The sequence below is a fragment of the Antennarius striatus genome, chromosome 8, assembly GCF_040054535.1.
Source record: "Antennarius striatus isolate MH-2024 chromosome 8, ASM4005453v1, whole genome shotgun sequence".
Classification (NCBI taxonomy): domain Eukaryota; kingdom Metazoa; phylum Chordata; class Actinopteri; order Lophiiformes; family Antennariidae; genus Antennarius; species Antennarius striatus.
Genome location: NC_090783.1, coordinates 16,346,620 through 16,370,009, shown reverse-complemented (window position 1 = coordinate 16,370,009; position 23,390 = coordinate 16,346,620). Strand labels below are relative to the sequence as shown.

The window sequence follows — 23,390 nt, the reverse complement described above, 5'->3', positions numbered from 1 at the left end:
GACGACTGAATTTTCCATGTAAACTTTAATATTTAAGGCAGTCAACAGTCATACAGATGTTATAATAAAATAATACTGAACTGAGCACTACATGTTAAAATACAAATATCCTGAATTGAAGAATTAAATATATGCCAAGTAGGAAAGTGACATTAGAAAGGTGTTCATAACTGTTGTCCTCTTAATATTCAGTTTGCTTTCCCTTATCACAGGCAGTGTTCACGCAGAGAATCAGAAGAATATAATCTTAATCAACAAAATAATTGATATTTTATCAATCAGCTGGTGTATTTCAGAAAACATTACAGAATACAGTCAGATATCCAGGGTTGGGTTATTCCTGTATAATGTATATTGAAATTTTTATCTCAACTGTTAAGAAAACACTCACAGTAATGTTAAAAAAAACACAATTACAGTTCAGTAGTATGATAAATCTTTCTAAGTATTATGTAACCTAAGACTGTTCAATAATGCCAACTGGCAGCTTTAAAATGCATTAAATTGCAAATTAAACACATTTCTTTAGCAAATAAAAAAGTTAGAAAAGGTGGAATAAGCTAATATAAATACAGTTAAAGTGCATAACATTCAGAAAAGATAAAAACAGGAAAACATCAAAAACCTGACCAGCAATGACTTTGGTTAAGGAATACCTTTAAGAACATCGTATCTTAAGAGTGGTCTAATAATAATAATAATAATAATAATAATAATAATAATAATAATCAGATTGTCAATAAGGAATAGTAAGAACGATGAAAGCAGGCCCACAGAAGCTCCCAAGCTGTAGTGTTTTAACAGTGAAAGATCATGTTAGAGATCAGTTCTATCACTACTGCTGTCCATGTCTGGTCCCGTATCTGTAGTTTAGCTCTTGTGCCTCACACATGTGTGGAGGAGTCAGGAGGGGAGTGTGTAAGGAGCACACTGTCATTGAAACTGTTGGAGAAGCTGGTGTGGTAGCTGGGGCTGCTCCTGCTGCTCCTGCTGTGGGGTCGGAAGCCGGATACTGTAGGTTTGACAGCTAAAACCTTTTGGGCCTGACACAGCTTCTGTATGAGGAAATGCTTGTCGCGACCCTCCTGAGGAACACAATGACACAAGTAATGCTACTGTAGATGCCAACTTTGGTGATACCACAAATGATCACGCATGGCCAACAGATGAATTAGAAAAGGAGACACGACTGAAACAACAACAGAGTAAACCTACCATGGCCAACTGTTCCCTCAGTTGGTTTATAACCCTCTTGTGAGCGCCAGCTAGAGCGATCACATAAAACATGGCCAAGCTGCAAGGGAGAGAGGGAAGACACTTTAGAAGTTAACATTTCAGTTTTGCACTGATCATCAATGCTGCGGCAACAGTTCGAAACACACCATGTGATGACAAAGAAAGAGACGGCGAAGGCTTCTGATGAGAGAGCGTAGATGAGTGTTTGGACTCCATGGGGAAGCTGGGATACTGTAGATGGAAGCACTTCCCAGGAGGTGTTGTAATTGACGAAAGGCCCGCAGGCCTGGGAGGAGTTGATTCTGCGTGGCAATGGAGGCAGTCACAATCAGATGTCAGCAAAGAAAGCCCTCACTCTGAAGAGTGAAGGCTTTCTTCACTATTCAGAGTGATCCAGAGGTGTGTTACATACTGTGCTACGCTAACAGTGACGGGCACACAGGCTAAAGCCATCCCGATTAGCAGCACGCCCAGGAAGAAGAAGTTGGAGCTGGAGGCTCGGAACGGCCGTGTGGCTGGGCGGCAGTTATTTATCAGTGAGACCTACAGACAAGCAGGAGAACATTGGAAACACAACCTCTGATTTTCACCTATATCAGAAAAACTATTACAAAATCACCTTTTTAATATAGAAGAGAAAGAAATATTTGATAGTGCAGATGGCAGGCAACAGTGGACAGTAGAAGGCCCCGATCCAGCAGATCGTCTGACCGTAGACAATCTCCAGGACGTTCTGAGGGATGGCGAACTCCTGCTGACCCCACCACTTAGCTAGGCCACAGTCACAGTGCTTCACTATTAACCTGAAGGGAAAAGGGTGACACAAGAGCACTGAACCAACGACCCAAGAACAAAGGGCGAGACATTTATGATTTGCATCTTGTTTCATGCCTCTCTTGTGTCTCTAAATGGTCCAATATCCAGCTGGATCAATGAAAACATCATGATCTTTGTAAAAGATTTGAAAGGTTTTTGAGATTTTTTTCATTTATATATACACACACAGAACACACTTTTTTTTTTTAACTTTAATTAAAAAATTAAAAATTAAATTAAATTAAATCTGAACTCACTTTCTGGGAAACTCTACAAAGATAGTGACAGCGACGATGATGATGAAGTCAAAAATAGTGAGCTTGTACATCTCTTGTCCCACACGGGTCTCCCAACACTGTGGACAGCAGTAAAGAGGCAGACAGGATCAGATAAGAACCGTTGATCAGTGAAAATTACAAGTATGAACATATTTGAGTGCGATGTTGATAGGTTTAGTACAGGGAAAAAACATGAATCACCATTTTTTTGGCTAAAAATTGAGATCACAATTCTCCATCATAACAAAATTGAAATGTATGAGGTCCTCATGAACTTCCTCTGTGACCTCTCTCTCTCTCTCTCTCTCCTCATTTGTACAACTTCTACTCTCCACCTCACAGAAGCCAAACTGTCATTTGCTCTTCTTTGCCATGGAACGACTTACGGAGTAAAGCAAATGGTTGTAGCCACAGATGCAGGGCTCCTCTTCACAGTGAGTGATCTGAGACCAGAGAGAGAAGAGCAGAACGCCAATACTGGTCAACCGCATGAAGACACACCTGTGAAGAAAGAGGGAACGAGAGAATAAAAAGAAAGAAAGAGGATGAGTTTCCTTTTTTTTAAGATCAGCTATGAGGCTGTTTAGTGCGGTGGGTGTTATATTATATTGTCACTGAAATTACAGGTACTTCCTGGATGAGATCCTCTGTTGATGTATTATTTGTTTATTACTTAGTTCTTTTATATTTATTCTTTCTAAAGTCATCTTCATTTCTTATGTAAATACAGCATTCATGTATACGTGTGAATAAAGACTTACTTATACCTTAAAACACATGTATATAGATTACAATATTAAATAATGTTCTCATATACCAAAATATATACAAAAAATATATACACAATATATATAATATATAAAATCATTAAACAAACATTTATACTTAATGAATTAGTTCTTTTGATGCTATAAATATTCACATGATTAAATAATGACCTAGAGAGAAGGGCTGGGGTTAAATAAGTTTGTACTTCTCCCTCATTTTTGAACACTTAATATCTTATACAGGTAATATGCTGTGTCATGTCCTGTATATATTTGAATTAAATTTTATTCATTCATTCATTCACGTTACATCGCCCTTGAAAGGATGGAGGATGAGTGATTTTTATTGAGTCGATTGTACCTCATCAGAGTGAAGCGGATCTCAAATGCCGGTGAGTAGTCCTCAAAATTGATTATGACGGAGAAGAGGATGGGGGTGATGAAGTTGGCCAAGGTGATTACAATAGAGGGTAGATATTCATAGATGAGATCCAAGATGAAATTCCCCTGCAAGCAAGGAAAACTTGTGACTGACTGATTATCTTTGCTGCCCTGGATGCCGGCTGGTGTATTTCTAATGTTTTTGTTTAAATCTGGTAACCAGGATGATATGAAGTTTCTAGTTGTGACAAACAGCAACAATTTAAGACCATCAATGACATTGGAATCGATTCCTCACCTTTGTGTAATTCATCTGTGCCTCCTGGGAGAAGGTAGTGGCAACATAAATGCTGTAAAAGCAACCGGCCAGAACACCAATGACAAAGAGGTTGAGGATGAAGCGGATGAGATAAATCCGACATTTCTCTTTACGAGAGCGATCTGCAATTTTCTGCTTGATCCTCTCCTCCTCTAAATCGGTCTGGTGATACAAGAAAATTTAATTTTACATGGATCCATAGATTAAAACGTACATTTATGAATGGACAACACAAGCAATAAACTAAACTAACCCTGAGCTCATAGAGTAAACTGCTTCTCTTCAGTCTCGAGGCGTTCTCATTGGTGATACAGAAATCCCAGCCGGCAAAAATCTTGTTGCAAAAGCTCTGAAAGCGATCCTCATCCTGAACCAAATTGCGTTTGAATCCTGTGGCAGACCTTAGGAGATAAGGAAATGAGAAACTGATGCATCAAATAAATGTGATACCTGTGATTTAGCCCCTTTGGTACCTTTTAACAATCCAGATTAGGCTGAGCAACAAGTAGGCTATGGTGACCAGCAGATAGGCCAGCGGCAAGTTGTAGGCGATCTTTGGAAAGTGGATTTTATCCACCTGATAGTAGCCATAGAAGAGATAAGTCTGTTCCAGAAAGCCCTGCAGATTGAGTACAAAAGGAGAGGGAGGAAACCAAATTCAAACTTTTTTTCCTTCCACAAACTATAACATGAGAATTGCAGGGACTTACTCCACCAGACAGCAGATCTGCAATATGCTCATGAAACATGACCAGACCACGACGAGAGCTGCTCCGATACTCGCTGCACGCACTTCCTGAAGGGAAAATTTATGCTTCAGAACAATTCATGTTCAATTTACGCCCTAAGTGGAAACACATGAGCGTCTTCTCACCTTCGTTCTGGTGGTAGGTGATGTTCGATGATGCGTGGGAAGCAACTATGATGGGTAACATGACGAAGCTGAACATGAGTAGAAAGATGATGAAGTTGAGCATGACCAGGAATCGCAAGAAAGAAAAGTACGACAGGATCCCTGTGCCAAACATGCCTAGTGGATGAGAATTTTGGAATTAAGTTTGGAAGGGCCGGTGAACTTCCTGTTAGAAGAAGAGATTAATTGCTCATTATTTTTTATCTCTCACCCTCTATCAGGTGAATGTCTCCCCTCCAGAGCTTCATGGAGCTGACCCACTCCTGCCCTTCATCCTTCATCTTCCTCAGATACCTGCGTGTGTTTTTCTTCAGCTGGACCAAACTACTGAGCTCTCGAGCCTCCTCCAAACGTTGAGTGCTAACAAGTTAAAAACATAGAAATGAATTCACATCTCAGAACAGATCTGTTTAACTTCTCCTTTACAGGAGCTGATGGACAGCGATAGAACAATGCTTTCCCTACTTGTATCTGCGTTTCTCAGCCATGGGCATGGCTAGCTCTCGGATGGGTTTCTGTTCCGTCTGATTCCTGTGTTTCTCCTCCAATCCGCTGAAGGTGCTCATCACCCATTTCCCACTGCTGGACGACACGTTCCTTCTCTTGGTGCCGCCACTCGAGGACTTCCTACGATACAGCAGGGACTGGTAGCTCGGGAGCTCGTCCAACAGCGGGTTACTGGGGACTCGTCCACTGTGATCAGTGTAGAAGACTTCAAAACAAATGAGCGCAATCAATCATCTTTCAGGACCGGAGTGCTTAAATACAGTTCTATAATAGAAACCTGAAAAAGTCAGGAAAAATGCAACAATGCCAATTTCAATGAAATATTGTTAGCATGTTAAATACAACGTAGTAATGTAATCATAACACAGGTTTTAATTTACCTGAAATCAAGATATTGATAAAGACCTATTTAATGTTTTAACATTATTATCCACCCTCAAAGAGCAATTTCAAAAAAAAGCTTCATGACTTCAGAAGACATATTTGATTCAAAAAAATAATAATTATACCACAAACACATCCGATCCAGAAGAGTTGATAAAGGAGGTCGTTTGAATGACAGGTGGGACATTATCGGTTCCTGCAGGAACTGAAACTTCGCTTTATTTTTCCTTCCTTTTGAGAAACGTCTTATTTTTCCTTGTCATGATATTTTAGAACGGACTGTTTATTTAAAGCGAGTTAAAGTCGCACATTTGTGATTATTTTGGGAGAGAAAAAAAAACACGCGTGGGGATATAATAATGAAAAACACACACCATATGAGTGTATTTGTCCATCCAGTGACAGCGGCTGACCAAACATTTGTCTTCACTCTATTATTATTATTATTGTTGTTAGCATGTTGTTAGCGGCTCTTTGGAGTTTGAGGCTAGCTTCGCTAAGTTGTTTAGCTCATAATAAAGAAAGTGTCATGAACCCCACTCATTCCACGTTAAAATTGAAGACAGGCGTGTGGAGCTGAGTTTACCTGGATCCACCTCCATCGGTTGGTTTAAGGGAGAAGCCGCTTTATAGTCGCTAATAGTTGTGTTGGCTAACAGTTAGCATCGCTCCGCTAACAACACTCCGTCGTCAGGAAACAGTTTTCCAGGATCCACTTCCGGAATGTGGATCCGATCCCACGAGACACCCTGAGCCGCTGAGATAGATGGGTAGGTAGGTAGGTAGGTGGGTGGGTGGGTGGACAGACAGACAGACAGACCATCATTCACATCAGTGACACCGTTATTAAAAACACATTTTCATTTATTACATCCCGCTTCAAAGCGGTGATTCATTGTAATTGTCAGTGTTCGTCCGTCCGTTTGTCCACCAAATATCTTCACAACAGTTGCAGATAGAAAGATGACACAAAAAGCACATTACTCGGGCGGCAAAGGGGATGTAAATGAGGTGATGACCTTGACCTTGAGAAAACTAGGTCAAGGTCAGATTTCAACTTTGGACACTCAGGAACCGGATAAGATAGAAAGACGAGGGAGAAGGCCAGTGTAAGATCATAGGTCAAAGCTAGTGCTTTGATCTATGACAGTAAGTCAGAGCACTAGCTTTGATCTTTGACCTATGCAACTAGGTCATGGTAAAATTTTGAATTCAGGGGAGTTGCGGGATGTTTCAATCTGTGACTGCATTGGTTCATGTTTTCAAGTGTATTTGAATTTCTGTTTGATTAACCTGATTAAACTGGGTCTCAATGCTGTCCTGATAGGACAGAGTTCTACTACAGCATTCTGTAGCACGCCATCCCATCTGATCTGGGGCATATTCGGATCATAATAAGTTTTATAGTATTTATATTAGTTTGATTCCTTCCTGTGTGGAGTTTGTATGTTCTTTCCATATATGTGTGCATTCTCTCCCCAGCTTCCTCCCACCTCCTAAAACATGCAATTTACGTGAATTAACCTGTTCCAAATTGCCCATAGCTGTGACTGTGCGTGAGTGGTTGTATGTCTTTTGTGTGGCTCTGCAGTGCAGAAGAACCCAAATCCCAATGGACCATACACAGAAGGTGCCTGAGAATAACAGGGCCAAGGTTCTGTGGGACTTCAGCTTTCATGCTGTCAAAGAGTTCCTGGTAAACCAATGAGACATAGTGGTGGTGGACACAGAGCAGAAGAGGAGAGAGGTGATAGATGTGGCAACACCATGCGATGTCAACATTAGAATGAAGGAGGACAAAATGTTGTGTTCCAATAAAAAAGCAGTTGGAACATATGTCGAGGCCAGTGTAGTCCCTGTGGTAGTTGGAGCACCTGGGGCAGTAACCCCTAAACTGGGAGAGTGGCTCCAACAAATCCGGTCCCGAAGAGCGCAGGAACAGCTGAACAGAACCCTCAAACACCCAGGCCTATGGTAGAGAACTGGTAGTAGAACTGGTATGGAAGGATGGCACAAATACCACCCAGTGATGGTAAGAGAGATGGGCTTATATGTTTATCTATACCTATAGATATAAATATAGATGTAAATATATAAAACTCTAGTTAATAGACTATTACACATCCAACTGAAGGATGAATATTACATTTTAAAACTGAATTAGTTGTCGTCACTGTTTGTCAGCTGTCTCTACGGGTTTACAGCCCATTAAGATGGAGTGGACTTTTACCCTCCAGCCCGACGGTCCTCCCTCTCATTGGCACTGGTGCTCAGGTTGATTCACAGGTTACTCCTCCTTCTGTGACTCCACAGCAGTTTCTCTCAATTTTCTTCTGTGTTCTCGGACCATCACAGCACGTCTACAGGTAAGCGCCGTTTGAGCACATTCTATTGATTTTTGATTGTCTTCACTTTACAGTAACTTTACGTCACACAGTCTGTAGTCCCCGGGTGTGAGGTGTTTCTATAAACTTCCACTGATGCGATTGTATTTTGTGAATTATCCTTCAGTGGCTCTGTGAGACAACATTAGTCTGTAGTGGAACCTAAACCCACTGGATTAATTAATAATGAACAGATAAGGATGACTAGGCAGATTATATTACACATGCTTCCCTCTTCATAATGTCGCTGTCACTCTGAACCCAGAGAAGCCTCAATATTTGATGTAAATTGTTTAAGCTGTATTAAAGCAGACTTAACCGGAAACTGGAGCCTAAGTATGACAGTGTGAGGGAAGACTCTTATCCAAGTCCTTGTTGTAGTAATCTGTATTTATTACAGTGAAAACAACATTTTTGAAGGCATATTATCAGAACCGGCCTCTACAAACGACACAAGGAGGAGCGTCTGTGAGCTGAAGGATTGTGGTTTTTCAGAGAATGAAAGGATCATTTTGAAGGATCTCATGACAAGTTACAGCGACAGAGGATTCTTCAACCATGCCTATCATGACAGCGAGACTCTGGAAATGGATAGAAGGTTTGTGCTACTATGATAAGATGAAATGTGTTGCACCAGAGCATCATACGTTTAAAAAAAAATCTGATCTTCTTATTTTAATTTTTCAAAGAATGTGCTTGAGAGTGGTGTGTGTGTGTGTGTGTGTGTGTGTGTGTGTGTGTGTGTGTGTGTGTGTGTGTGTGTGTGTGTGTGTGTGTGGAGGTGTGTGTGTGTGGAGGTGTATATAGGTGTGTGTGTGTGAGTGTGTGTGTGTGTGTGTGTGTAGGTGTAGGTGTGTGTGTACGTGTGTGTGTGTGTACGTGTAGGTGTGTGTGTGTGTAGGTGTGTGTGTGTAGGTGTATGTAGGTGTGTGTGTCTGTACGCGCATACTCTAAGGTTTTACTTCAGTGGGGAAAAAAATGAACAGGATATTCTGAAGGATCAGGTGTGTTTATACGGTGTTTGTTATATACCAGGTAGGATTCAGCATTTATTATTCAGTTTTTGGTTAAGAACTTAAGCGTCTTAAAGCTAAAGGTCTCTAACAACATGACAAAAGTTACATGAACCAATTGGTATCATAAACTCGGTAATATTGAACAACTGTGTGGCTTATTATGCCCTTTAAACTTACCATAGTAGACATATCTATCGTCTATTTAATGATGTCATGAGGTTAATTGCCCTTAGTTATATTACCAACATGACCTCAGTGATAAGGAGTTTGTTTCCAAATCTCTCAGCTGTTGTTTTCCAGGAAAACCCACCACACTAATCCCTATGCCAGGGAAGACCCACCCCGGCAGGGTGGGGGTGCATATACACATTATGCATCTACTGGTCAGGCCAGCTGGAGGGGGAGTGAGAGCATCCCCATGGGTTTAATCTCATCTGGGCCTGGGAGTCTATCATCACCGCACGAGCTCAGTGAGTGGACCAAAACTAGACTTTAATTTACCGATTGGAACAAATTCTGACATAAATGCTTCTTATTGTGGTTAGAAAGCTTCTTCCACTGTTTGTTACTCGTTTCTTTGGACTCTACACTTCCTTACATGCCTCTACATGTTGCTAGGTGACACTGTTGTTGCTCCTTGATCTGCTTTCAGATCACAGCGCGTTCCAAATCCCACCTGAATCTCAATATGCTCAACCCATTCCACTTCCTTCTTCAATGTCAGGTAATGGTGAAAATAACTTTACTCTATTCTTATGTAGGTACTAGATTCCATCCAATCTTACCGAGTCTCTGAAGGGGCTCACACTGTTGCTATGCTATCACTAAACACACACACTTAACATAGCTGCTAAGTCCAGAACAAAAGTTTCAATTAAATGTGATGTTAAAAGTGTGTTATCAGTCAACTTAACAAAATCCCACTGGGTAATCATTAATAGACACAAATGAGGGGAAAGACAAGGCAGTTGGTTTTGAAAATAGCACGGAGGATATTGTTGCTACATTTATGGTGTCCTGAACTGCATTGTCTTCCATGTGAGTCATCACAACATAATCATTGCGTAATTTTTGTATGTGGTCAGTTATCAGTTTATGGTTTAAACTTTAAAGGGCATTTTCTCACTTTTTCTCAAAACTCGAACTAATGATTCTCCTCTTTTTCCTTCTTCCAGGCAACATGACAATGAGATGGAAGGAAATCTCAAATAGAAGAATGAGCCTGTTTCCTAACGCCGACCCGGCTCATCTAGCTTTGGCAGAGGATGCCATCAGGAACGAAATGGAGAACGGTAAGAGTTTGTGAGGGGGTGTCGGATGATTCCCGTGGATGTGAGCGATGTGAGGTACAAATACCTGCTCGACATCCTGGATGTTATTGTATATAATATAGTAGAGATGGCATACTTTGTGGTCTTGTGTGTGACAGAGGAGCAGAACCAGGTGAAGGAACTGGTGGCCATGTCAACACAAGACCGGGTTCGGGCCATTCGGGACCTTCCAATGAGCTTTGAAGAGAAGAAACGCATCAGGTGGGTTTTGACTGTACAGAGAACAAACACTAAGCTTGTCCTGTATCGTCAGCCACTGAGTTAACCATTACCTCTTACTAAGACCAATAAAACCAGATTCTGTGGGCAAACACAAGGTGGTGTCGCAATATAGATCTCTGAAGGAAAAAGTTACACATCTGTACATAGTTCTCCTGTTTGAAGCTACATAACACAAGAACCTATGCTAAATTAGAGGTGCTAATGCTCTTCTTTTATTCTCATGTCATCATTATAACACCACTTATGTCGGAAATTGTTCCACACAGGAGCCAAGTCCTGGTGTTAAAGTCTGCTAAGCAATCTCGCCAGTTCACATGCTTTGCCGATTGCTCTGAGAATGTGTCTCTGGTGAGAGTTTCGTCAATCCTACAACCATGTGCTGCACTTGACCAACTCTTTTTGAGCATCTCCTCATTGATAACTCCAATGGTGTGGATATGCTGCTCCCTCACAGTCGATCCGCAGGTGTGGCTACACCGTCAGGTCAGCCAGGCAGACGATGGAGCTGTGGCAAGGCATCATGAAGGAGATAGGCGGCAAATTTGGCACCAGCGTCCTCACCTATTTCCTGTTCCTCAAGTGGCTGCTTATGTTCAACATTTTCTCCTTCCTTGTCAACTTTGGCTTCGTCACCATCCCCCTGCTTGTTTATGACCTTTCACCCAACATACCTGAGAATGTGAGCTTCAGGGGGCTGGAGATACTGACCGGAGCTGTAAGTGAAGACGAACCTTGAGCTTTTTTTATAGCCACTTTGTTAAAGTCACTGTGGGCTTTAAAGCTATGCTAATCAATTATTATTTTTATATGAACAGTGGCCAACTACGAATGAGTTTAACACGGGTGCAAAGCATCTCTATACTTCCTCCTTCAGCTCTGTAGAGAACATTACCTTCTAACAGGAGGGTCTGACTCTTATTGTTCTCATCAGCTTCTTGTAACAACCTACAAACATTCGTCTGTTAGTATCTAAAGCCGGATTCATCCCTCAGGAGTAACTTAGATGAAACAGAGCTGTAGCAGCTTAGTTTAAACACTTAATAAAGTGTTATGACAGCGTTAAGCTTATTGTGCTGCTTCCAAGAAGCCAAAGAAACCAGTGTCAAGTTGAATTATTAAAATGCTGTCACAAACATTATCTATTTCTTAAAGCTTTCATGGTGTTGTGACTATAGTGTGAATGTGCTTTGGTCTCTCTAGGGTTACTTCAACTACACTGTCATGTATTATGGTGGCTACAGCAATGAAACCTTGATGGGTCTGGTGGACTACAACATGCAGTTGGCCTATTTCTTCACCATTACACTCTACATGGTGCTGTGTGGAATAACGCTCATATTCAGGTCAGCTGTCTGTATAGTTATGGAATAGTGCCGCTTTGTTTTGACATCTTACTGCACATTTTCATGAAATAACCCCCCTTATATTTTATTCTAAATGATCATCATACAGCACCGCCAAATCTTTCAAGAAAAACTACGTCCTAGCAGACCCGGTGTCTAACAGTGCATGGCAGCTCCTGTGCAGCTGGGATTTTAACATTACCAACGAGAAAGCAGTGAGACAACGCAAGAACAACCTGCGCGTCCAACTGAAGGTGAATTTTAACATGTCATAAACACACTTTTGAGTCAGGAAAGAGTCGAACATTTCCTCCATATATCATGAAATTCTTAGTCTGAAAGAAGCGATTCTGAAACATACAGTATGTTTGACAAAGTCCAGATCAACTTGTTTTAAATTTCAACTTCATACTAAAAGATTGGTGAATACATTCAGGAAGTAATCCCTAGATGCACAAAACAATTTATATCAACATCTTTGAGGTGGTTGACTGCCCTGTTTTAAGGCCCAGCACACGTATCGTTATTTTCAATGGTTGTGTTTTTCCTCTTCAGGAGTCTTTGTCAGAGAAGGCCGAGAGGGAGAGGCTGACCCTCCCCGAAAAGATGAAGCACTACGGGATTCATCTGGGTTCCTGGCTCCTCTCCACCATCTTGGCCATTGGCTGTGGTGCTAGCATCTATTATCTCTGCATATATGAATACCAGGTACACAGATCAGTATTGTATTTGTCTAACTGCGCAGTTTCCATTGTATGCATGTGCAGGAAAAGTGAACAGTGAAAGTTAGTATGTTTGATCTTCTTTATTAATGCGTGTATTAATACGTAAACCTCAGGGTTCTATTTATTTCATCGCACACCGCATTCATTCAGTTCCACCTCGTGACCTCCTTCTATTGTCTTGACAGCAAACAACAGATGCTGCCAACTGGTCTCTGCTCCAGGAGGCAAAAACTCTGCTGGTTCCCTTTGTGGTATCTCTGGTGAATCTGGTCGTCCCACTCTTCTACTCCCTCTTCAATAAATTTGAGCATTACTCCAGCCAGCGCCGACAGATCTACGCTCTGGTGGTCAGGTTGGAGAGGGGAAATATCAGGAAATTCAGTGTTTTAATGTTGTGTTTTAGTCTGTTTTATGCTAAGCTCCAGACATCAGAGAGGTTTCTTCTTCTTGTCTCAGCAAGAACATTTTTTGATGATTCCTTTATTAATCAATAATGCTTCAAATGTTTGTTTGTTTTTTCTTACAGAAACGTGTTTCTCAAGATGTCCATTCTGGGTGTGTTGTGTTATCACTGGATGAACGTAGTATCTGAGGAGTTTTCGGTACGTTTGATTGCAGTTAACCCTTCATTCCCATCACTTAAAAAATCACGGGTGGCATCAGCTGGTCCACACATCCAATATCAAAGGTCATTCATCGATTTGTTGTTTTCTCCAGTGTTGGGAGTCCATGGTGGGACAGGCTGTATATCGTCTAGTTATTTTTGATTTCCTCTTCCTGATGTTGGGATCCTTCTTTGGAGAATTCCTCAGCAAGTGAGTTAGTTTATCCTCACAGCAATGAGGAAACAACACAAGTGACTCATTATCGTACTTCTCTGTGACAGCGTGATTGGGACCAGACTACTACCACGTCTAGGTGTTCCAGAGTTTGACGTAGCCAGAAATGTCCTTGAACTAATGTACACCCAGACTCTGGCCTGGTAAGAATAATAACCCACCCTGATAACAAAATGCATTAAAATCAGCACTTGGGTTTCCTCTCTCGGTCCCAATGCGAAGACTAAATATTCCGTTATTTTCTCTGGGCAGGATCGGAATCTACTTCTCTCCTCTGCTTCCTGCCATCCAGATTCTTAAATTTTTCATCATATTTTACATAAAGAAGGTAAGAAGAGGTCCCTACTATTTAGCTGCATTAATGGAGCGATTTAAAAAGGAGACACAGCATTGTAGACAAATACAATGAGTTTGCTGCCTGAGCTGTTCTGTTTTAGGATCGTGTTACTCCATGCTATTTGTGCACCTGGTTAAATATTTCATTCAAGTTCTTTTCATCGTATTGACAGCTTACTTTATTTTGCGCCATGCGAAACACACGCATGGTTTTGAGCCTGGTGGTAACCTGACCCAGACTGGGTCTAGTTGATGCATATTTCATTAGCATGTTGAAGGACCTTTGACACATTGCATTCACAGCTCTGATTAGACCTGCGCTAGAATGAATTTATGGGTTTATAACCTTTCATAATTGTATTTACTCCAAGACTATTGAGTCTTATGTGCGTGTCCTTGCTCACTACTTCCCCAGGTCAGCCTGACCTGTAACTGCCAGCCTCCACGGCGCTCAGGCAGAGCGGCCCAGATGCAGACCATCTTCATCGCCCTCCTCTTCTTCCCTTTCTTTGGAGGAGCTTTGTCTATGGTTGCATACACTGCCTGGAGGTACAAAGACATGAGCTCATTTTTTGTGTCTCCGGCCACATTTAAATTATATAAATTTTAATCTTCACATCCTTCCCTCGTCCTCCTCTTTCCTCTCTCGCCCTGCTCTACAGTCTGACACCCTCGGAGCAGTGTGGTCCTTTCCGAGGACTTAACAACACCTTCAGTGTCGTTGGAGTCTGGATGGACGGCATGGAGGACATCACTGGATCTCAATGGGTCATCTGGATCTACAGAAATATCATCAGAAGTGAAGTGTTTTACTTCTTCATCACTCTCATAATCATGTAAGACTACAGGGTTATGTTATATACACTGTCAGCTCACACTCTGAAGTGACTGGGCGGGAGCAGAAATCGAACCGCCAGCCCTGTGGTCATTGGACGACCCACTCTATAACCTGAGCCACTGCCCCCCCCCCCCCGAACTTCACTATTAGAATGGCTTTAAAAGATAATTTCAATTAAGTGTGACATCATTTCCCTCACTTCCCAGAATCATTATAAACATCTTCTGGCAAGTGACTCAAGGCCGCAAGCATCTGATTGGTCAACTGAGACAGCAGATTGTTAATGTGAGTGCTTTTAGAATATATTCTTCATAAAATGTATCTGCTTATTTTTGTTTGTTCATCCCACATTTGAATAATTTTTTTCTTTTCTCTCTCCTTTGCTGTTTTTTGTGTTCCCCCCAGGAGGGGAAAGACAAGTCCTTCCTGTTAGACAAGCTCCAGAACATCCAAAAGTCCAAAATGAAACTCAAACACAAGAATCACAGAAAGGTTTATTCTACTTATTTTTTATTTTTTGCAAACCGCTGACTGCTTAGAGATTTCATGTCAATCTCATCTCCCCTCTCATGTCCTTCAGCCGACCAACCGTCATTCAAATGACCACTCCTCCGGCGGTCAGTCCAACTCCAACGCCATGGTTCAGGCTTTGATCGCACGGCAGAAGCTTGAAGATGCAGAGCAACTCAGCTCTAGTGGGTTGCCAGTTCCAGACATCTCCACCTCCAGCGCTCTGGTTCAGGCCATGTTGGCACGGCAGAGAACTGATGCTCAGGACGGAGATTCAAACCCTCTGTTGGATAAACCGACGTCACCCTCTAGCGCCCTCCTGCAGGCCATGCAGGCCAGACAGGAGGTCCAAATTCAGGAGTGGGATGGATATAACAGTATAACAGGTTTCCCTGAAAACCCAACCGGCGCTGTCACACAGGCAATGCAAGCCAGACGGAGAGCAGAGGAGTACGAAGCAGACGACGCAGATGACCTGCCGTCCTCAGTGTCAGGAGTCATGATGCAAGTCAGGCAAGCCTGGCAGAGAACAGAAGGACCTCCACAGAACCTAGCCCCTGCAGGATCTAGTGCTCTCATACAGGCCATGCTGGCCCGGCAGCAGGCCCAGAATGAGTACGATGATGGTTACTGAACTGAGTGTAACTGAGGGTGAAGGAAGAGAAGTGAAAAGAATGATGTAGAGAGTTCCTTGTGTTTAGTGTCGGCACATAAAGATATATTAATGTCAGTCACAAGTCCAAAAATGGAAAATACGAGTAATGCTGCTGAACAAATAAAGGAATGAAGCACTTAGTGTAACTCGCTACAAGACTAGGAGAGTACAGGTCTACCTCTTTTTACACATTTTTAATATATGACAGAATAGCTTTGCAAGTTATAGCAGATATAATGTACACCTTGTGCCATATATAAAGTAATATGTGTATAATGAGTTCTTAATGCTGCATGTAGTATATAAAAATGGATGAATGAAATAAATTCATTATGGTCAACTGTATTACATTAACTTCTATTGAATAAGACTACAATGAGCTTTTGAAGAGACCCTCGATGAGCTGGCGTCTTATCCAGGGTGTACCCCACCTCTCGCCCGTAGCAAGCTGGGATAGCAGACCTGTGACAGGGATAAGTGACTGAAGACGAGACGATTGGATGAATGGATGGATGGATAGATGATGGATGGATGGATGGATGGATGGACTCTGCAGATCATTGTGGTGACGACGCCACGAATCAGATGTTCCTTTTCACCACTCTGTTTTTCTTCTCCTGGAGGTTCTTCAGTCACATTATAAATGTTATAATGCTTTGTTCCATATATGAAATACATCGAGATTTTATTGAAAAAATTGCATGCTACAATTTGAAAATTTCAACTCATTTTACTAATTTTCCCAATTGAAAAATTCTAAATCAGGCCATTAATGAATCAATATCCAGCTTACTTGTTTGAAACATTGAAAAAAGACTTCCTTTACAGCATTGACATTTAATTTTCCTTTGATTACAACAGAACAATGAGAATACAATTCCAAACTGAGTAAAAGAGTCGAACCGTCCTGGATGTTGATCATTCGTTGAATTTTTCTACTCAGTATTTTATATTTTAATTTTCTCTCACATTTCTCATAATTTCAGACTTCATGAGACAATAAAAGTGATCCTGAACCCTAAAAAGAAAAATGATTCGCAATTTCCCGCATCCATTCTATCTACAAAATATCTTTACATGCTATGACCTATTTACAATTTATACTGTATATGTATGTAGGCACAACATTTGAATAAAGTACTTGTGGCTCTTTTTTAATAAAGAATGAAAACCTGCTGCACTGTTAGCCTGTCTTTGCATTGATTAATAAGGCTAGTCACGTTCGTGTGGGTATCATGAACACACCTCAACTGAATCGACACTATCAGGGGTTAAACACAAAACACCTTCATCCATAAGATCTGTTTTCATCACTGGCTGGTTTGAAGCTCTAGTGTGACTTGTAGCTCTGTGACAACTGATGACAACAACACACCCACACTTAAGGCAGAGTCGATACATATTTGATGGAACTGGAATCCTGTTAGTCGTCATTCATGTCCGGCGTTTACCCATCCATCAAAAACGCCACCGCCAACTGCCCCTCTCAACACTGCTCCTCCCCTAAAGACCCTGCAATGTCACTCAGGTCCAAGGAGTCGGCAGGTATGGGAGTTTTCCTGCCGCTTTTTGGGGTCTGGTCGGGGTAGAAGTCCACAGATTTGGAGATGGAGTGCACAGAGCGTTCCCGGAAATATCCGAAAGCCTCGCGGGCGTGCTCCTCACGGATGCTTTGTTCAAAGGTCTTGCGTTTATGCCTGAACTCGATGACGGTCTTGGTGTAAGAGTTGAGGGTCGTGACCGATGCGCCCATGCAGCAGGTGAAGGAGGCCCAGGCCATGCTGGTAGAGAACAAAAACAAAGAGGAAGAGGCTTTGAAACTCACGTGGCAATGCTTCTGCTGCTGTGATGAGAAAGCGATTGAACAACCGTGTCCGGACACAAAATAGCATTTTGACATTATTCCCTCAATATTTTTGTTGGCAGAGATTAGTGTCAATCACATCCTATCCCTCTGGATCCTGGAAGCATGCCAGGCCACATGTGAGATGACATATTCAATCATGATCTAATGTACTTTTCACAAAGGTTGGTTAATACCCCCAAAAGGTCAAGAATTGTTTTGCCTCTCAAAGGAGTTTTCAGCATACTGCGCATATTGTAAAAGAGTGAATTATTATCCCGTTATGCAATTCCAATCACGCCTCTATTGGAGCTTTGGACACCAAAGCCCTAATCCTGCCATAACATGAGAGCTTTGGGTTTTTTCATTAGAGACAGCGATGCTGCGTAGAGGTGACATCAGTGCTACAGAATGACTATTTGGGGCTGCTACATGCAGAATGGAATCATTAATCTGGTTTGATAAAGCAAACACTTCATCTGATCACAGAAACAGTGTGATTGTGATGTCTAGCGGTATACCAGAAAGACCAGCCGTAGTCCCAGTTGTAGGGCCTCCAATCAGGCGGTCCGAGGCTAACAGTCACCTGGAAGACCTGCGTGTACATCACATGAGCCACCATGCCGAGAAGACCTGAAATAATACGAGTGACTGGTTAGCTGGCTGCTTGACATGCAGCCTTGATGAACCCTTTTCCATTCACACTATAATCCTTTCTCTGTTATTGTGAAATGATGAGTTCATTATCAATACAAACGATTCGGAATCATTCCGTTAACAATCAATGAAAATAAACCACCTGATAGCACGGTGAAGACAGCGGCGAAGGCATTGAGCTTGAGTCCGTCGATGACGTTGCTGGAGTGGACGAGCTCTAAGCACATGAGGCTGAAGCCCACCACCAGTAGAACGATGTACAGCATCTCAGAAACCAGCGACAGCCACAGCATCCCTGCAAGATCAGCACATTTCATGAGCCTGTTATACGTACATGTCCATGAGAATTTTAAAGGGATTGACTACGTGTTACTGGGATGCTGCAAACATGTGACTAACTGGTATGTTTAACACTGGCATGAATTTTGAATGTCATCATTGTTAAGGTGTTTTATAATTGCAGGACTGTTCTCCCAAAACTGCAAAATAATAATAATAATAATAATAATAATAATAATAATAATAATAATAATAATAATAATAATAATAATAATAATAACCATAACAACAACAACAACAACAATAATAATAATAATAATAATAATAATAATAATAATAATAATAATAATAATAATAATAATAATAATAATAATAATAATAATAATAATAATAATAATAAAGATATGTTTGCCTCTGTTGACACTAGTTGCTCTACAGGTTTCAGAAGCAATTTGACGTCAAAATCAAAACCACCAGAGGGCGCTGTGGTTGATCTCCTTCCAACACTTTTCAGTGAGTTTATTGGCAGACTGAAAATATGAAAAATTTAACACCTTACAGAATATAATTATCCTAGCCCATCCCATAACCCCAGAGGGTTCTTCGGGCACCACAGACGATCTATGGTTGTCAACAAATGGTATATCTTGGGCAACTAAACCTGGCACTGCCCATCCCTCTCCAGGTTGGATGGAGTTTAACGTCATACCCAGGATGTCAGAATATACCAATAACTCCATCCATAAAGAAAGCTGTAGCTATAGCCTCAGGAAGTTATCACAGTATAATATGTCCAAGTGGTAACAAGCTAAAGTTCAAATAATGTAAGAGGAATTTACTCCAAATTTACAGTAAAACACATTCTTGAGTATGAAGATCCTATTTTAAGCTACAAAGTCCACCAATGCATGTCAACTTCAGACGTGAGGATAGAAATAATTCAAAGATTGATCCAAGGATCAATTAAAAAAACTCAAATTATCAATGTTTATATGTGAAATTTGATCATAGAGCCTACATGGCACTAGGAATGGGACTTGTATGTCTATCCTTATTGTACAGGAATTTCAGGAATTCTGGAGGATGGTTTACAGACACATTTATGGTACCAAAGAGGTCCTAATGGCCTTTGACTTGAATACAAAACAGAATCTACTATGCATCACTGTTATGAGCTTCCTCGTTTGTTCATTTTACTGTTTTTTATTTTATTTGTTTGTTTGTCCGTTTGCTAAATTTTTTTTCCTTCTGTTTTATTTACTTGGTTTTTGTTTTTTGTTTTTTTCATCTTTCTATGACCATGCAGTATAAACGATTGATGTATTTCTGTAAATATTATCAGCAAGTATTTTGTAATGAGTATTTTTTGAGAATAAGGGGGTAGGAATTTAAGAAGTTTATATTTTTCCTACTCCTTTTTGGATAGTGTTCACACCATTCTGGTGTATTTATTATTGTTTTTTTTATTGTTATTTTGTTTTGTTATTTGAAATAAATGAACTCATTCATTCATTCATGAATTAAATGTTCAATAAAATTAAATAACACATGTCTCTTTTCTTACTGATATCTGAGACCAGACGTCAGTCACTATAGATATGACGGTTAGACCTGAGGACTGAAATAAAGCCAAACAGTTGCTTTATTTCCTTATTGGCTAGGAAATGATCTTAAAAACTTTTTTAAAAACTCTGGTAAAAATGTGTCCTGAAGTCTTCAGTGGGATTGTCAGAGAACAGAGAGGAAGGGGCCTTCTGATGAAGAATGATGGACTCTCACCTTTCTCTGATGCAGGGGCCAAGTCGATAAAGCTTCGGCATCTCTCGCCTACAACACAAAGACGTGATTTTATTAATAAAGACACCACGACGGCATATTCAGACATTTTTGTGTCTTATATTTAGAAATAAATGCGCAAAGTGATTGAATCTCTGGAGGGGAGAGGTCAGGCTCTGACCCCACAGCAACACAACATTGCGAGTTCATAAATTCAAAGGTGAATAAACAGAATCCTGAATGAGTGGCAGATGCAGCTTATGATTCTCCAGCTGCTGAGTCGGTAAAGCCTGCCCAACATCTGGTTGTTGTCATTCTGAATTACAGGCACTTTATATAGAATTTCAACGATAATAGAAGATATTATTGTAAAAAAAAAAAAAAAGGCGAGATGACAGCCTGTATCAGCTTAAAGGGATATCAAAAAACGACCCTTGGTGCGGCGCTTACCCGCCGTCATCTGTCGAGAGGAGAACATGTCGCTGGATTTGTTGTAAGTGGAGCGCTTTAATCAGGTAGAAGCAGGGTGGCAACAGCTGTTTTGAGGAAAAACTCATCAAGGCCCCCGTTACATAATCCTTATTAACTCAAGCTGTCTCAGCCACCCTCCATCGTACAGCCACTTGATGAGATAAACATGTGCAGCAGCTCCTTCTTGAATAATCTCAATGCAGGGTTCATTTATAGTTTGATGTGCAGCATTTGCATGTATTTGTATTATTTGCATCAGACATGACTGAGAGACAAATCACTGACTTTGGAGGCGAACCCAGAGGAGGAATACGGCCTTTAGGCCCAACTCTGATGCACGTCATCTTCCTAGTAATTCATTCTTGTGATTATAATATCTTTGTTATTAAATGAACAGATGAATTAATTTCCTTGAGTGAACAAACAAAGCCCCGGCGTGCATCATTCACTGTTTTCTGTGCCCTTTGGTTTATGCTGTGAAGCAATCACATTCTGTCCCTATAAAGTGCTGCACAGCCACCCACTTAAAGCCCCGGGCTGGATTCCACACAACATCATCACAACACTGGATGTGGAGTACGAGCGTCTGCTTCGCCCCTTGTGTTTGTTTCCATCTGAAGGTCCTTCCTGCTGCTGGGGGCTTCTGTTTATCATGCCAGATAAAATAGGATAGAGTGCAGAGAAAAAAAAGCAATTTGATAAGTAGAATGATATTAATGGAGGGCGATTATCTCCAAATAATCATGAAATGGGATAATTCATCACCATTTGAACAGAAAGTTCCATTTTAAACAATAAGTGAGTTAAAATGATGGGCTTCCAGAGAGGAAATTGTTTGAACAGTGAGCGGCCGTATGCTTAAAGTGATGGAGATTGAGATGGCGGAGTGTGAAGTAAAAATGCAGCTGTAGAAAATAAAAAAAGGAAAAAAAGGGTAAAAATTGATATTAAGATCTGGAAAATGAAGGAAGATGTATTTTTTGTTTTACTTGATGGTTAAGTTGAACATTTCAAAATGTCAAGTTCAGATAAGAGGAAAAAGCATTCACATCCTTTGGTGACATTACTGAAGACGTTTGAATTAGTATTCCTGCTTCATTTCTGTGAACTGAACTAAATGTATCTGATTTATTTATGCTTCTTGATTTAAAGCAGTTAATAATTTCTATAAAACCACTATATCAGTGGTGTTTGTTGTCATCTGTGAGACAAAAGAATCTTCAGCAATCTTTCCAAAGGCTAAAAAACCCCAAAACAAAACCTTTTTTTGTGGGAATTTCAACTATCTGGTTGAAAACTGGAGAATTCCACAATTGTTTCTCAAATATTCAAATCTAAAATAACCAAATATGAAGTTCCTGTGTAGAATTTTCTGTCACCACGATGCGCGCGCACGCACGCACACACACACACACACACACACACACACACACACACACACACACACACACACACACACACACTATCTCTTCTTACTTTCATCGTGGATGTTCTCCTCGCAGGAGAACCAGATGCCGGTGTGGAACTGTCTGAACAGGAACCTGTCGTCCCCGGTCTCCCAGCTGTACACCACCTTGTTGGGGTCCGTCTCGTTCACCCCGTAGTCTATGCACTGGTGCGTCCTCAGTTTGCTGCACTTCGGTTTGGGGACCCTCTGCGTGCCCACGCACCAATAGGTCGTTATAAACGCGGTGATGGAGAAAAACAGGGCGAAGAAGTTCAGACCGACCGACAGCAGGGTCCTGCATCTGCGCGTCGTCTTCATTGTCTGCGAGGAGGATGGAGCGGGGCGCGCAGGACCGAAAAGTTCATGGGTGCGGAGTGGAGAAGACGCGTGAGCCCCGGGTTAATGTCCAAGACCACCTGGGGAGGCGCGGCTCCCATTTGGAACGCGACAGCTTCCGTGCGTCAGCGGCGCGCAGAGCAGCGGCAGCAGCATCCCCGCTGAGAGCCACGACCTCACATTTACATCCGCAGACTTTTTGTCTGCTTCACACGCGGTTCCCCCACGAGCATCCATCCTATAGGAAGTCACGTTGTCAAAGGATTTGACGCTCGATGACATCAAGGGTGGGATTTTCTTATGACGCGCTCTCTCTCTCTCTCTCTCTCTCTCCCAACCCCTTCTGTGCCAGTGGATGGCGCGGCTGCGGAGGTCTGGAGGACGATGTCAGCAGATGTCTGGGGGTTCCTTTGGGGTGTGGGGGTTTGGGGGAGCGGGGTAGTTGGGTCAGGGTCACACAACATTTAAGCCAAATAAAAATAATTCCATGAAACACGTGGTCTCTGGTGATTTATTGTAGCATCCAGAGGAAGTAATTATATATGACGCACACAACAACAGACATTAAAATATGCGCATTTAAAATACCTCCCTGTTCCTCGTCGTTGTTCTTTTCTCAACACCATGTTTACTCTCTTTTGATTTCCTTTTGCTGCTTATTCAACGGGGATAATACGCAATATTTCAATTGCTGTAGAACTAAGAATTAATTTCCACCTGCAGTCCCTGGGCTGTGGCCATCGGTGCCGCACAAGTTGGCAAAGTGAAAGATAATAATCAT

General features: G+C 41.4%; 3 protein-coding genes across 4 annotated transcripts; 1 reads left to right on the top strand and 2 right to left on the bottom strand.

Annotated features, from left to right (window-relative positions):
• Positions 1 to 16: 16 nt before the first annotated feature.
• LOC137599999 (transmembrane channel-like protein 7) lies at positions 17 to 6,315 on the bottom strand. Its single transcript, XM_068321314.1, has 16 exons — positions 6,188 to 6,315; positions 5,176 to 5,422; positions 4,922 to 5,070; positions 4,672 to 4,827; positions 4,508 to 4,593; positions 4,271 to 4,416; positions 4,051 to 4,198; positions 3,777 to 3,959; positions 3,459 to 3,604; positions 2,717 to 2,831; positions 2,310 to 2,407; positions 1,856 to 2,039; positions 1,649 to 1,779; positions 1,383 to 1,538; positions 1,216 to 1,294; positions 17 to 1,085 (listed from the first exon to the last, which is right to left on the bottom strand). The coding sequence occupies exons 1-16, from the start codon at positions 6,201 to 6,203 to the stop codon at positions 885 to 887; spliced, it is 2,241 nt and encodes a 746-aa protein (XP_068177415.1). The 5' UTR covers positions 6,204 to 6,315; the 3' UTR covers positions 17 to 884.
• A 910-nt stretch (positions 6,316 to 7,225) lies between these two features.
• Positions 7,226 to 17,275, top strand: tmc5 (transmembrane channel like 5). Of its 2 annotated transcripts, XM_068322662.1 has the most exons (22): positions 7,226 to 7,633; positions 7,786 to 7,967; positions 8,386 to 8,583; positions 9,302 to 9,471; positions 9,654 to 9,725; positions 10,177 to 10,293; positions 10,431 to 10,533; positions 10,821 to 10,902; positions 11,009 to 11,269; positions 11,755 to 11,897; positions 12,007 to 12,151; positions 12,453 to 12,605; positions 12,808 to 12,974; positions 13,149 to 13,224; positions 13,340 to 13,437; positions 13,509 to 13,604; positions 13,714 to 13,789; positions 14,213 to 14,346; positions 14,460 to 14,633; positions 14,842 to 14,920; positions 15,041 to 15,127; positions 15,216 to 17,275. In XM_068322662.1, exons 1-22 carry the CDS (start codon positions 7,601 to 7,603, stop codon positions 15,777 to 15,779), a joined length of 3,210 nt encoding a protein of 1,069 aa, XP_068178763.1. In that variant the 5' UTR covers positions 7,226 to 7,600; the 3' UTR covers positions 15,780 to 17,275. The 2 variants fall into 2 exon arrangements, with proteins under 2 accessions (XP_068178763.1, XP_068178764.1); XM_068322663.1 differs by lacking the exon at positions 7,226 to 7,633 and having other exon boundaries at positions 7,952 to 7,967; positions 8,481 to 8,583; positions 15,216 to 17,273.
• A 9-nt stretch (positions 17,276 to 17,284) lies between these two features.
• Positions 17,285 to 22,884, bottom strand: LOC137600822 (germ cell-specific gene 1-like protein). Its single transcript, XM_068322664.1, has 5 exons — positions 22,303 to 22,884; positions 20,359 to 20,406; positions 18,443 to 18,595; positions 18,165 to 18,276; positions 17,285 to 17,581 (listed from the first exon to the last, which is right to left on the bottom strand). The coding sequence occupies exons 1-5, from the start codon at positions 22,589 to 22,591 to the stop codon at positions 17,287 to 17,289; spliced, it is 897 nt and encodes a 298-aa protein (XP_068178765.1). The 5' UTR covers positions 22,592 to 22,884; the 3' UTR covers positions 17,285 to 17,286.
• Between the last annotated feature and the right edge of the window lie 506 nt (positions 22,885 to 23,390).